This window comes from Bidens hawaiensis, unplaced genomic scaffold, assembly GCF_021521415.1.
Source record: "Bidens hawaiensis isolate Kalapana, Puna unplaced genomic scaffold, B.hawaiensis_p1.1 tig00010811_1, whole genome shotgun sequence".
In the NCBI taxonomy this organism is placed as follows: Eukaryota; Viridiplantae; Streptophyta; class Magnoliopsida; order Asterales; family Asteraceae; genus Bidens; species Bidens hawaiensis.
Window position 1 is genome coordinate 590,335 of NW_027491833.1, and position 16,137 is coordinate 606,471.

Consider the following 16,137-nt stretch of genomic DNA (forward strand, 5'->3'; position numbering starts at 1 on the left):
CGGAAAAAAATTCTGGCAAGTATCGCGGCAAACTTGGATTCCACAGGCGCTAGGCGTGCTTTTTGTCTGATTGAGAAGTTGAACTCTTGAAATTGACATATCTATAAAGAGATGGAGATTGAGAAAAAGTGGGTTATGTTGAAGAAGTAAGGGGGTGTTTGGTACAAAGAATGGAATTGTAGAGAAATGGAATTGCAGAGAAATGGAATTGCAGAGAAAGGGAATTGGTCTGGAGAATGAGAATTGACTGTTCTGTTTGGTAGTACAGAGATTTCAGTAGAGAAATATAGCTGAGAATCATTTCTCTTGTTTGGTACATAGAAAATAAACAGAGAATTATATCAACTTTATCATTAGCACAAGTATTTTTTTCATAACAAATATTTATTAAAAAATAAAAAACATATAAAAAGATGCATAAATTCCAACCAAAATATGCATTGATCAAACCAATTCACATACAAAACATAGTTTTTAAGCAAAAAACATCAACCATAGTTAAAACCAATTCACATACAAAACATACTTCAACCATACACAACTATCCCATTGAACCATCGGTATACAACTCGACCATCTCAATTTTCTCTTCTATTGTCAACGCAAGAAAAGAACGTCCTAGATCCACATCTTTACCAATCAAATGAGCTGCTTTAAACCGTTTTTTCGTAGTGATACATAAGTTAACAATTCAACAATCTCAACATCTTTACCAATCAAATAAGCGGCTTGACATTTGACTGACCTCTGCATAAGTTAACAATTCAACAATCTCAATTAATTAACCACTTCCTCAAAATTATTTTATAAACAAGGTGTCACATTATAAAAGCACAACATTTTGACCAATTTTATAATGGCATTTTATGATAAAATACTATAACATATAAGATAATCAGAAACTAAACATCACACTTAATTTCACTATGCTATACTACTTCCAAACCCAAAAACATGCAATATCTGACTATACACATATTAGTTTAACGATTATTTTACTACTAATTAAAAATAAAGAAACGAACTTACGGTCCAATTTTTCACCAACGCCAAGAACTTCTTGTACGTTACGAGTCATAATTTGGTGAACCTCATAAAGTTCATCATTCAACTTAGAAATGTTCCTCTGAGTTCTTGTGTCCTGGTACAGTTTCTTAGTCCTCCGTATAAATTTATCTATTCAACAAATTAAAAAGAAGCAATTAAGCACAATACCATAATAACCAAAAAAGCAAAATGAAACAAAAAACAAGTAATATCTTACCAAATTTTATGAAAGCATACGGTCTTGCAGCAGTTTCAATTTGATTTCCATAACCACGCTCGAATTCATTCTTAAGATCTTCAAGATATTGGAAAGCAAGTTTCTTCGGATAAGCACGATCATACATTGTTAAATAACAAACACGCCCTTCAATAATATAACTGATTACATAAGTTAAGGAACCTAATGCATATGATTTAGCATTTTATATGAAAATTAGCGTACGAAAAGGAATGCTAAAAAAACACTAGCACAAACTTGGTAGCCAGACCGTGAGTAGCCAGTCTGTGTTTGTTCGTTTGTGTTTGTGAACCGTTCACAAACAAATCCAATTTCTTAACGAACAAAAAATTCCGTTCGGGTTAGGTGTTCGTGAACCGTTCGCTTATCCTATAATAGCTTAACGAACGAATATGAACACGCAATCATGATATTAAACAAGTTAGGGCAAATGTAGGATACTGGAAAACATAAGGGCCGTTGTATGTTAGGAACTGAATGAATGAAACACAGCCCTCTTATATTCAGATTATTTTTTACCTAATTTACAATTTGATCCTTCGTATTTAGTTTTTATCATAATTTGACTTTAAACATTTTCTTATTTATTTTCTTCTTTTCTTTTCTTTATTTATCTATTATATTATAATAATATATCTAATTTTCATTTTCTAACTTTTAATAAAATCAGTTGATATAGCTTATTTAATTCTAAATTTATTACATTCTTTACTAGTATATGGAAGTATATATAATTATGCTACACCTTTTATATATATATATATAATTATGACGGCATCCGGGTCAAACACCAGTCCGTCCTCCGGGCGGTCCGACCTTTGACCCGATAAGACGCCCATGTCGGGTCTGAAAACATTGATATTACGGTAAACAACTTTGATTTTAATAATTAAAAATGTTTTATTTATAAATTAAATTACAAGAAAACACTATGAGAGAAAAAAGATTAAAACCAAACAGAAAAAATAGAAAAGAATATTGCATATATGTACACTGTCTGAACTAAAACACAAGAACAAAAAAAACAAATTTAAAATGATAAAAGCAATAAACAATAAGCAAAAATGGTGTTTCTAACAAATTGTTAAGAAGTATAAGAAATCTAAACGAGATTTAACAAAAAAAAATGACGTTAAAAGTTCAAAAGCCTATTTCTACCAAACGGTTAAATTGAAGTGTAGATCGAACCTCAAATAAAGAATTACCATATTCAACTAAGTGTAATGAAATGGAATAAACTTAATTCAAAATAAAAAAAATAAAAGTAGGTAAAACAAATTAAGGTAAACAACTTCAGTTTTCAATAAAAAAATATGCTATTTATAATTTTTATAATAAAATAAAAAAGAAATGACAAGAGAAATCAGATTAAAACCAAAAAGGAAAAATAAACACACACGTACGGTTTGTTATTTGTCACTGTATACTACTAAAACACAAGAACAAAAAATATAAAAAATTCAAAAAAGAAGTTAAAATCACTTATCCTCATGGCCATAAGACTACTCCTATTCATGATTTAGGATTGTAATCCTAACAATTAAGAAAAAAAAAACAAAAAAAATGGCATTAAAGTGGCAAACCAATCGGTCCACCAATTGGGATTGCAATCCCTTCTTTTTCTCAATAATGGCCACGTGTCAGCATGTAATTGGATGTGTTTTTATTTTATTTTTTCTTTTTAATTCTCACCAATTAATTATATATACTTTTTGGTTTTTATTTTATAACTTATTATATTTGACTTTTTAAAAAAATCTAAAAACACAGTCTTACTTAGTATTTTTTTTGTAAGCATTCCGGTATAAATTTCGTTAAAAATGGAGTTTGTTTAAAAAATAGTATTTTTTATATAAAATTTTAGTTTGAACCATTATTGAGTTATTTAAAGTTTTTTATATTTAAAAAAAATATAATTACCTAATTATATTTATATAGTTAATCAAAACTAATGTTAAATTGAATTTATTTAATAAAAAAAGGATGAGATTAGGTTGTTAATGGGAGTAAAAGATTGGAGTGAGTAAAATTTTGTAGATTGAAGAGAGAGAAATTAATTTTACAATGTGAGATTGAGATTGTGAGATTGTTGATGGAGATAATCTTAGACAAATTAATCATAAATTAAATAGGAGAAGGGATCGGATTAGGTTCGGTTCACAGCCGACCATTCATCACACAAATTAATCATAAATTAAATAAGATTTGATAAAAGAAAACAGATTGAAACCAAGAAAAAAATGAAAAGTAAACACATGCATACAGTTTGCTAGACATACACAAGAATTGATTATATTTTATCGAGAAAAATAATAAGTAATTTTATTATATCGAGAAAAATAATAAGTAATTAATTCTATGTGAATTATGATTAACTAGTGCTTTCCCTAGCACCTAGCGTGTCGCACCGAGACAAGTCGATAAAACCCGGGCAACAGTAAAACCCAAGTGTTGTCGGGCCCAAGCCTTGAGGTGGTGAGTTGACGCGAATTTGGTTACAGGCATTATTGTACCCTAACCAAAAAAATATAGCAAAAAAATTTAAAAAAAATTAAGGTGAACTAATAGGGTGTCGTCGGTCGGTGAAACACAAGTGTTGGTAAAACTCGAAAGTTGTCCATGCCGGGTGTTAAGGTAATGAGTCTACCCAAATTCAGTCGACTTTTATTAAGTTAGTTACAGTCATGGAAGCCAAGACTCAAAGTGGTTGAAAATATTTTAGGCCAACATTATTGTGAAGAAATGGATGATTGGACAATTCTAGCATGTGTCGTACCTACAGCTTTTTTAGAACCATGTGATATGTGTGTTGTACATCAGGCAGTTCATCCTCATAACATATTTGCAGAGAATCAAGTTAGTTGTAGAAAAATGTGATAACAACATAAAGCTTAGAATAATATGTTATACAATATATGGCTTGCTTCCTTTTTATGTATTTACTTTTTTATTTTTATTTTCTACAATGACTCGTAATATACTCTTAATTCATTTATATTGCAACATAGATCTACGATTTAAGTCTATGTACAGAGGAAAGGTACATTACTACTACAATGTTTCTTGAGACGGTCATACAATATATGCATACAACATTTGGGATAAACTGTTTACATTTCAAATGTGGGTGTTGCGATGGTGAATAGACGAGAATTTTGGTCGGTCTCGGTTACTTTTGTTGCAGTGCTAGAAATAAAACAAAAAAGTTCGGTAAAACTTAAGCGTTGTTGGTCCTGAACGTTGTGGCGGTGGCGTGAATTCGATCGGTCTTGGTTACGTTTGTTACGATACTTAAAATAAAATAAAAAAAGGTCGGTAAAACCCGGGCGTTACAGCGGTGAGTCAGTAAAACCAGAGCGTTGCCAATCTTGAGTGTTGTGACGGTGAGTCAACGTGAGTTCAATCGGTTATCAAAAGATTCACAAGGAGGTTGACTTCCACGTTTTGTTGATACTTTTGGTGGAGGTTGAGTTTCTTTTGTGTTGGCCTCTTGCATTGCTACATCTCTTATAGCAAGTTTTGATACTAAAAAAATAATGTTTTTTCTATTATACTACCTCCGTCCCAATTTAAATGTCCTAGTTTGACATTTTCGGTCTTTCTTGTTTAACTTTGACCGACAATATTTTTGTTTGTGTTACATAATACTTGATGTAAAATATATGAATGGATTGGGTTTTAAATGTACTTTACATTGATATAATTTTCATCAAGTATTATATGACACGAACAAAAATATTTACGGTCAAAGTTGTAAAAGAAAGACTTAAAAAGTCAAACTATGACATTTAAATTGGGACGGAGGGAGTATATGTTTTATCAAAGTAATAATGTCATGTGTATTTAGTATACATACTTGACAAAGCTTAATTCAAACTTTTGCTTTGTTTCATCCATTACTGATTTCTAATTTATGCAATACAAAAATTATTAACTTAATATGATTGAAAAACATGAAGAAAAAACAGGTAATATCAAAGATGTGACAATTTATTTATGATTATAATGATATTTTCACTCCAAACTTGCATCAAATTAACTGTATGAGTTTCATATATCCACTACGTAGTTGATGAATTACCTTAGCATCGAGATAAGACAACATAGTCGGAAAGGTTTCCACGTTTGTGAATGTGTAGTTCTTATGTTAATCGGTGAGTTGTGTTAGTGAAGGATAAGTGGAATTGAGCTATATAGAAGTGCATCAGCATTTGAATATGGGCATTTGTGTAATTTTTTAGCTTAATTTTCTCGTAGTATTTTGATCAAATTCTTACTCATTTTGATAACTTGCATCAAAATTTATTAGAAGGAATCAAAAGTTTCAAACTAACTAGATAATCCGGGCTCATTTAATTTAGGCAAATATTAAAGATCTAATGATAATGTACAACGTTACATTTAGAAATAACTGCATTATCTCGTTTAATTTACATAAAATACATGAAATATATGAGTATGGGGACAAAATACGAGTCGGTCAAAATTGGCTCCATAAAAAATGGGTAGGGTAAAACATGTGACTATCAATAATATTAAACAATTAATTATAACTTAAAAACATGTTATTAAATATAATAGAAAACGACTAAACAAATACATAGTATACGTATTAATATAAATATGTATTAACCAAAACAAACAGAAATGCTACCATAAACAAACTATTTATAAAAAAAACAAACCAAGAGTAATTATTTAAATTTTCTGTGTTATGAAAAGTAATATAAAAGTTTTAAAACACCAATAAAAACTTAGAATTGCTTTGTCAAAGCGTGGTGGGAAGTCTTGGTAGGGTAAATACTTGAATCCGTCTCTCAAGCTGGGTAAAAGAAGGGCTAAAGAGGGAATCGAACCCAAGCAAGCTACCACAAATACCAATAGGAAAAGGGCGAGTTTACCACTAGACCAAAGTTGCAATTTGACTACGGATACACTTACAATTTATATATGGGTTCACTTTCATATATCTTATAGGGGTTTAATGCAAAATCTGAAAGTCAGTGAGTTCCCGTGAACCCGCACTGATGTATGTAGGTTCGCCCATGCATGCAAGCATTTGCCGATGTTGCTCGGACATTACATATCCATCTCAAATCCATCATCATCATCATCGTACTCATTATATACCACCAATAGCAAAGCTATGGTAGGGTCTGAAGAGGGTAAGATATAGACAGCCTTACCTTTACATAGGGGTGAGCAAATTAACCGTCATAACCGCAAACCGAACCATAACCGACATAACCGAACCAATTTTAACCGATATAACCAGTGGGTCGGTTTAATGAATTTTTGAAAACCGCCATACGTGGGTCGGTTTTGGTTAATATTAATTCCAAACCCGCCATAACCGAACCGCCCCATTTATGTAACTAGTAATCGAGAAATAAGGGTTTTGAAATTAGAATTAGTGCATGAATAGGATATTTTTACACTTATTATCGTTACATATTAAAAATTCTCCACACCAACTAGGATTTAGGCCAATAATATTGGTGATATTGGTTACCATATTCATTCCAATGTTTCATAATTGTCGTTAGGAATTTCCATCCAAATTGTCATTTCAAATATTTAATATGTCAATTAGATATGTATATTTCATAAATTGCAATAAAAAAAGAACATTTATTTGAATTCCACAATATAGTTAGCGACTATAAGTGTTCGCAATCATATAGAAGGCTTGTTTATTTTGGTCACGGTTAACAGACCCATAACCGACATGCTATAACCGTTAAAATCGATTAACCGCAACCGCCATGACGGATCGGTTATGGTTATGGTTATCTATTAACCGCTATATCGGTTACGGTTATGGGTTTGGCAAAAAACCGCCCCAAACCGACCCATACACACCCCTAGACGCTCTACCCCATAGGGATAGAGAGGCTACTTCCGGTGAGACCCCCGGCTCGATAGTAGTTTTGCATCAAGCTTTGGACATAAGGCACATAACACTCAACCATCAGGACACCGCCGATTGGTGCATGTACAATTGTCTTTCGGCTATCAATGTCACCACATGATACTTGATTAACCTTCCGCCACTTTTAACGTTATTTTACGAGATTAGTAAAATAACGTCAAAATTAGTGCAATATCACTTTTGCCCACCTAAGGGTTCACACACATATATATTATATGCGCGCTCCGCAAGGAGGGTGAGAACCATCTCAATTCCACAACCGATTTAAAAATAATCACGTAATACACACCCTTTCATTATCTCTCTCAAATAAGCCCTTTTATTATCTCTCTCACATAAGAACGTTCATCAAATCCTTCATCTTGTCTAGTTGTCTTCATCATTCTCACCTAAAAATGAAAACCCAGTATTTTGAAACTTTAAAACATTTATGTGTTAAGACGTAAAACTTTTATGTTCGATAGAACTGCTAGAATTATAGTGTTTGATGAACCTAACAACAAACACCCAATTATTTTACCACACCTAGCTTTGGTGTGGTCACATGTTGATTTATGTGCCAAAAACATATTAAAAGTGTTGTAATGTGTGCAAAAACAGAGATAAAAACACATGTTTTCATGAGATTGTTATCTGGTCATTCATAATGCCATCTGGTACATCAGTTTGGTAGAAATCAAGCAAATACCTCTTAATGGTTAGTGATAGTTTTTAACTGCTTATAGTTCATACGAAATATCAAAAGAATCAAGAATTTTCTTGATTCTTTAATCATTGCTGACATTTGGGGTCGGTCGGCTAGCAATGCCTGAATATTATCAAAAAATTTACCAATCGGGGAAGAATCATCGCCACTTCGATTTTAACAAAAGTATCTTCAAGCCCTGAGTTCTTAATTGAATACTTGCTATTTAAATATTCGTCGTTCTTTTTGTTGATATTCTTTTTGGTATTTTTTGTAGCTTGTTTGTGTAAAATTCTTATTGCCATGGTAACCTTTCAAAGTGTAATAAAAAATAAAAACGATAATTAAAAACTAAAGCGCGATTTCAAATTGTGAAACAACATATATTTTTCTTTTTGGGCGGTACTTCTGATTATCGTCCTTACGACATATCCAATATCTTGAAACGTTCCCTGGAATATTGTAATGCACACAGACAATTCTCTGCAGCAGAAAGAAAACAACTCTTAAAAAGCTGTTGTAAAGATCAGCTATAAAAAAACATTTAAAAAACATTACCATAAAATCTGGCACTTTCGTAGAAATTTTGACTTTAAAAGTCGAACACTGACTTTCCAAATCAAAGTATGATTGCTTCGTATTTGTGGGAATAACCTAAATAATATAAACAAATAACAATACATAAACAACAAATCGTTATAAAACAAAAATATTATCAAAAAAGCTTACCATGGGGGGAAGACTCATCACCACTTCGATTTTAACCAAACAAATTTTTTGTAGCTTGTTTGTGTAATTTTTTTTTCCCATGGTAACCTTTTAAACTGTAATAAAAAATAAAAAACGATGAATAAAAACTAAAGCGCGATTTCAAACTGTGATACAACATATATTTTACATAACTAAAAACGATAAAAGAACATACTTATAACTCGATTATATAACAAACCTAACCAATTTGAACTTTAATCGTAATTGATTAACGATACATCAATTACAAAGCAAGTTCTCGAACAACAATTAAATAACATACCTAAAAACGGATAGAAAGAACACAGATCGAGAATTATTTGCACTGTATTAACTTTTAAAAACTAAAGCAAGATTTCAAACTGTAACTTGTAATAATTATTAAAAACTAACATCAATTGCGATAAAAACCTAAAACAGTAACAACTTTTAAAAAACTAAAGCAAGTTCTCAAATAGTAACAATTATAATAACTTAATAAGCACACATCAATTGCAATAAAATAACCTAATAACCTAACCGAAAATCCACACATCAGTTCGATAAAATAACCTAATAACCTAACCGAAAAAGCACACACCAATTCGATAATAAACCGAATAACCTAAACGATTTAAACTCCGTAACTTAAAACGTTGATAAAAAACTAAAGCGAGATTTCAAACCGTGAAACGAAAATTAAGCTTGTAAACAGATCGAAAATATTATGATTACGAAGCAAAGTTCTCGAACAATAACAATTATATAACATACCTAAACTCAGCATTCAATAGACACTATTTTCAATCAGCAATTACAAAAAGATTGAAACAGTAAATTGAATAACGCAATTCGAGATAAAATTAGAACAAACTTGTATCACAATTTGATTGTAACAGGAAAATGTATAACGCAATAAGAGATAAAATTAGAACAAACCTGTATCTAGGGTTTGAATGAAAATATGAGCGGGAAAAATTGTTGACAGTGTTAATGGGCAGGCGAATTGGTGTGAGGTGAGTTGGCATGAGGGTGAAGTTAGGACGATAAATAGTAACTTAATATTAAAATATAAGAAACTCGTAGTTCAATATGGGGTGGTTGCGCATCTTGTTGCCCACTTATCCACCTCTTTATTGTAATTGGATCTTTTTATTTAATATATGTTTATCATTATTATAAAAAAATACACGTACCCGAACCCGAACTAACCCGAACCGAAAAACCCGAGCCCGAAAAAACACTAACCCGAACCCGAACCGAAGTAATTCGGGTTGGTTCTCGGGTTTGATTTATAAGTTTCGGGTCAACCCGAATAAACTTTTAGTTTTGAAATTAAATATATTTTTAGGTATAATAGGCTTAGTTTTAGCCAATAACGTTATCAAAGTCTTGTCCTAATCGATTGTTGTCATTACAACTATTAAAGATCGATGGTTTATTGCTAATTTATGTTTTTAGTTTATTACTAATAGCAATCGTAATCGAAAAACCAAATCACACCCGATTGAAAATAATTATGGTTCGAGTTAGTTTTACTTTTCTTTTGGATTGTTTTATCAAATTATGTTGGTTTATTGTTTGATTATTGCTTACAAGCAAAGAATAATATGTTGTTTTAAATTTAGCATTATAGTTTTTTTATTGTTTTGTTTTTTAGGATACTCGAAACCCAATTAACCCAACCCGAAAAAACCCGAACCCGAATTACCCGAACCCGAAAAACCCGTGAGAGATTCGGGTTGGGTTTCGGGTCAAGATTTAAAACTTTGGAACCCGAACCGAAAAACCTGAAACCCAAAAAACAAACCCAAAGAACACCCCTATGCATATGCATATGTAGTTCTAGATGTACACAATACCAAAACACAAGAGTAAAAGAAACAAATTAAAAGAAAAGACTCAAGAGGTTGCATGTTTGATTGGTATAGAGGGTGGTGATGAATGTAGAACGAGTTGAAAGAGGAAAGTGAACAGCCAACACATATCTGGTTTGGAAGATACATATGGGTGAGTCTTATTTAAAAAGTAGTCTTGTTAGGGTTTATTACTTGGGCTAGTAGTCTTTTACTAAGTATTGATATAATAATATAATAATAATTAATAAAGTGTAATAATATTAATTAAAATAATAATAATAAAAGAAAATATAATAAATAATCAATAAAAATGAAACAAGGTATCAACCTATTCTAATAAAGTAATATATTTGAATACACGTGTCACTTTGTGATTAACCCTCACAAATTTGTTCCCTCCAAAACTAATATATGTCGTAGATCAATAACTATTCAATTTCGTTTTACACTCCATTTATATTTTAAATATAAAATGATTAACTATTTACTTTTCTTTAAACTCTATTATACTATAATTATACACTTTTATAAAAATAAATATTTACATATTATACTATAATATATTTCACAACATACACCAAAAATCAATAACAAACCGTGTTTGTTAAATATTGAAAACAATATAATTTTAAATGCTATACTTACCATACTATATATATTATTAAAGATTGTAAATAAAAAAACAAAAAAACCCTAATATGCTTTCATTTTACAAAGTAAATTTTTAATCATTAAATAAAAATTATTTTTTAAAAGTTGATCCATTTTTTAAAAATAAATTCATTTTCTACTTGTTTTTTGTACATTGTCATATAAAGTGTAATAAATTATAAATATGTGATTTAAATCCATTTTTAATCATTTTTTTGTTAATTTAATAAATTATATATATATGTGTGTTAAATTGTAATAATAATATATATCAATCACTCTCAAATATAATAATGTTTAACACATTTAGTTTATTGGTTTTTTAATCAAGGATTGTTTCGTTTTTTTTAACTTAAATTTGATTGTTACGAGTTAAAAGTTAGTAAATAGATCGTTTTGTACAAATTAACTACATTTGGCTCAAATTTGTTACGGGTAAAAAAATGGGTAATCTGAATATTTTAATTTTTTTGAGAATGCAAATAGATTTATCGTCAAGCTTGCTACGAGTTTAAAGTTTTGACTTGAAAATGTAAAACAAATGAAAGCTAGAATTTTAAATGTGACTGGGTTTCAAATTTATTTTTAAGGACATTTATGGAAATAGTCAAAATATTCGGGACTTTGCGCATTGAGTATATTCCCATGACTATTAAAATTTAAAAAAAAATTACTAACACTTCCAACATGCCACCTCCAAGCTTATCAATTCTTCTAACTTTTATCAAATTTGAAACATTTGTGTCAGCGTTAACTTTTTCTTGTATAGTGATCAGAATGTTATATGCGAAGCATGTCATACAAAATTATGATCAAGTGAAGCAAAACATTCACAAAATTAAACGGGTTAACCTGTTATATTTTTTGTTGTCATTATGGCAAGGTCGAAAAGCCCCTAAAACTTATCAAAAAAAAAAAAATTCATGGTGTAGCTCAAAACTAGTATTATATGAGAAGTATTCTCCGAAATTGGTACATAACTAAAATTATTTCAATTATACAACTATGATACTGAGAATGAAATTTACAATAGATGGAATGTTTTTAAGTATGTTTTTGAACGTGCATTTTTTTTTATTAAGTTCATTTTTTTTTTGGAAAAAATTATTTTGTGATATAAATAAATTCAATTTATGTATAATGGTACAAATATATATGCATACATTTTTCTATATAAAAATTGCTTTATTTGTAACTTTTTTATTTAGATCATTTCGTGTATTACACGGGCTCTAAATATAGTATAATAATAAATCAATAATGACCTTTTACGAGCGTTCATTCACTTTTAATTTTTATACAAGTTGTCAAATAAATATTGTTATTTTAAGGACAAATAATAATCGTCAAATAAATACTTTTGGTCATTCCAGCTGTTAAAATTTACATGGTAGCTTTGGTATAGACTTCAACATAGGGATGAGATGGATATCGAACCGATATAGGTACCTAGTGACGGAACTTGAATATTCACGTTGAGGATGGCATAAATACTGAAATAAATATTGAGTTCTTACATCTAAATAAACCAATATTTTTTAACAAATAAAGACCATAAATCCTAAAAGAAATAATCAGTCAACAACCAACGATGAGCGACATATGCGGTTGCCGGTATGTATGTAACGTGAGAATTAAACTTTTTTATCACAACCACGGGACTCGATTTGGTTAGGAATGTCTTGTGTGATGTCCTTAAACGAGCAAGAATTCCGCCGAAATAGAGGTCCCAATGAACTTTCAGACAATCCATATGAAGGGAGGTCAACTCTACGACAACTGATATTCTTGTATTTGAGTGGAGGGTGGGGGGGGGGGGTCGACGTGTTTGTGTGGACCTCACAGGAGTATCCTCTCTTGTTAGGCCAAAAGACAATGGGTTTGTTGCGGGTTAGGCTGAGTTGTAGGCAGAATCAGACAAAATTGCCAAAAACGATAAAACTTGTTTAGAGATTCAACACTTGTTTCTACCTTATACTTTTGATACGTTTAGTTTCCTGGATCCGAAGGTTGTGGCTTTTTTAACCAGGGTTCAGCGGGTCGTGAGTAGTATCGTTTCAGCTCATAAAAACTAAAACTTTGTTTTTAGTATGATTGGACTTGTTATTCAAAAGGGGTTACGACACAGACTGTTGTCCGCTTACCTGCCACTGTATTGTAATTTTTTAGAGTTTAGCAATGAAATCATTATTGGAAGAACTACTCTCTATTTGTACCTACAATAATTCCATTTGGGTCGGAGTCAAAATTCCACAAAAATTATTGGGATTTTAGCGTGCATATACTACTTAAAATTTGTTTTTCACAGAGTCCACCGACACCTGTACCAGATAAGTGGGTCCACCCATAACCATAACAGCAGATTGAAAGCTATGTTTCATCTTTTATCCCACACCCAATTAGGGTTTGTTTTAAAGAAAGCAAGAGTGCAAGATTCTGAATATCAAAAGCTATTGGGTTGTTTAAAAAAAAAGGGCGTGTGTTACATGAATTGTTTTTATCCCGGTTGTGGATTTGGGATGGATACATAATGTCCGGGCAAGGTCGTCAAAGGCTTATGTGGTTAAGTTATATTAATATTGTGCATGTTCTTATAGTATGTATGAAAGTTGGATTAAAAATACATATAAACGGTTTTATGAGTGGAAGTTGTAAACTAATGTTTTATATATAAATACTAAAATATAAATATCACTAAAATTAATACCGAATATATTTTTCTTCACTCAAAATTAATTTTATAAAAATACACTTAACTCATCACCTCTCCAAGTCAAGACTCCCAAGACTCACAACATTCAACTAGAGGCGATTTGGTCTCGACCCATTGGTGATGGATGACCCCCGCTCATGACTGTATGCTCAAATTGTCTTAAGTTACACTTTGGTCCATATTGAACCCAATGTTATACAAAATATTTGCCCATCTACGAATATTTTAAAAGCCCGCATACTTGACTATTATTGTCGCTTTCGCTCTTCAAGTATTTCTTAATTCTTCTTCATTTACACCTTTTATACTTTAATTTATTTAAGTTACCCGTTTGCTCAATGACGAATCCATAATTCTTTGCCGGTGGAGGCGAGAATGGACTGATAAAAACATATCATGTGAAAAATAAATCAAACTAGACGGATCAAATAATAATATGATTTAGTCAACTAATTTCTAAAAACACACCAAAAATCTCTACATTATGCGTAGGACTCCTACAAGCAATCTAACTTCCGGTAGTTGCAAATTGTTTCTAACTCCAATAAAACTATTACTCCCGTAGTATCTCAGAACCTAACCCAAATTTTTGAGTTCATATTTTTTCTCACTTTATAAATAAACTTAAGAGTTCGCGTATAATCGTATATCCTCAGTACATGGATAACTTTAAAATCATAACATCAATAAATAATTTAAAAATATGTAAAAGGGGTCGAACTATCTATTGTCCAAATTCCTTCCCCCCCCCACCCCCACACCACCACCCCACCCAACTAGCAAGCCCATACTATTGTGACCTGTTAGAACTTCGTTTCTATGCGCTAATAAAGTTGCAAGGCATTTGTGATTTGTCTTATATTTTTTCTCTGCTTAATTTAACAATCCATTTTATATTTTAGTTATTTTTCTATGCTAATTCTACCTTAACTTAAAATCGACTGAAGTGTTTAAAATAGTATCATACCTTCTATAATTTAACAATTCATTTTATAATTTAGTTATTTCTTGTCAAATGAGATAAGTTCTCTCTTTTATAAACTAAAGCCTATATAAATTAATAATGTTAGGACCCGAATATTTTATTAATTTATCAAGATATTATTATATTGTTAAGTTAATAATATATTAATTTAAAGAGATTTTACATATGACCTTTAAATTTTCAAATGTAATGTACATTCACAAATTAATTGAATTTGTAAAGCTCTTTATTTTTTAATAAGTAAAAAATGTTAGTTCATGGTACGAGAAAGAAGCATCGCAAGAGGCAACAGCTCTTCGGAACATTTTGTTGCGATATGAGAAAATGCCGAAACTATTTGCAATAAGGAGATTTAAAGATGAACTCAATATAAATTTGAAGTTCAACAAAATTACAAGTGACTATAGATTCATTTTTTATTGGGCAGTCTTAGAATATGCAATATTTTAGTAATTTTTAATTTATAGTTTATTTAGGACCAATAAAAATATATTGGGATTTAAAAAAAAGTTATTATCTTATTATTTTATAAATTGGGGTCCAATTTTGCACCGAACAAAATACTAATTTTATCAAATATAAATTTATAGAGGTTTTATTGTATCGGGCTTCCTCTTGACTTTTGAGCATTGGGCTTCATAGAAGGGCGTACTTATTGACTAGCCGGCCCGTCTGGTTCTCCTTCACTCTTATGCTTCTCTTGATCCAAGATGTCTATCTAGGGCTGTAAACGAACCGAACGAACACGGACAAGGCATTGTTCGTGTACGTTCGTTAAGGAAATAATGTGTTCACGAACGGTTCACGAACACTTACCGAACGAGATTTTATGTTCGTGTTCGTTCATTTAGGAAATTAATGTGTTCATGAACGGTTCACGAACATAAACGAACACAAATAAATTCGGCATATCCTAGAGATTCAAACCGATGTATTCATCAATGCAAATAATGAAAACATGTAAACGAATTGAAGGAACACAAACAAGGGCATGCTCGTGTTTGTTCATTTAACTTTAAACGAACACGACCACTTAATCGAACAAATATTTATGTTCCTGTTCATTTATTTAAAAATTGACATTTGTGTTCGTTTGTTTAAAATCTAAACGAATATAATTGAACAAAGATAAACGAACATATATGAACACAAACAAACATAAAAAACATAAATGAAAACACTTAAATGAAAAAAGATTAACAAATATAAAACTTTTAGTAGATTACTCATCCAAACATTATTTAATTATTTTTATTAATACATAAATAAACAGACATGAGCGAACGTAAATAAACGAA

At 30.7% G+C, this 16,137-nt stretch overlaps 1 protein-coding gene across 1 annotated transcript; it reads right to left on the reverse strand.

Annotated features, from left to right (window-relative positions):
* Positions 1–709: 709 nt before the first annotated feature.
* LOC143536535 (25.3 kDa vesicle transport protein SEC22-1-like) lies at positions 710–2,124 on the reverse strand. Its single transcript, XM_077030506.1, has 5 exons — positions 2,059–2,124; positions 1,727–1,758; positions 1,265–1,425; positions 1,030–1,176; positions 710–747 (listed from the first exon to the last, which is right to left on the reverse strand). Exons 1-5 carry the CDS (start codon positions 2,122–2,124, stop codon positions 710–712), a joined length of 444 nt encoding a protein of 147 aa, XP_076886621.1.
* Positions 2,125–16,137: the final 14,013 nt, after the last annotated feature.

Excerpts from the sequence above, each read along its gene's own strand:
- LOC143536535 (XM_077030506.1), bottom strand. The coding sequence starts at position 2,124 with ATGGGCGTCTTATCGGGTCAAAGGTCGGACCGCCCGGAGGACGGACTG. Across the intron at positions 1,177-1,264 it reads GTATGCTTTCATAAAATTTG|ATAAATTTATACGGAGGACT; the intron begins GTAAGATATTAC and ends TTTGTTGAATAG. Across the intron at positions 748-1,029 it reads CGTTGGTGAAAAATTGGACC|AGGTCAGTCAAATGTCAAGC; the intron begins GTAAGTTCGTTT and ends TAACTTATGCAG.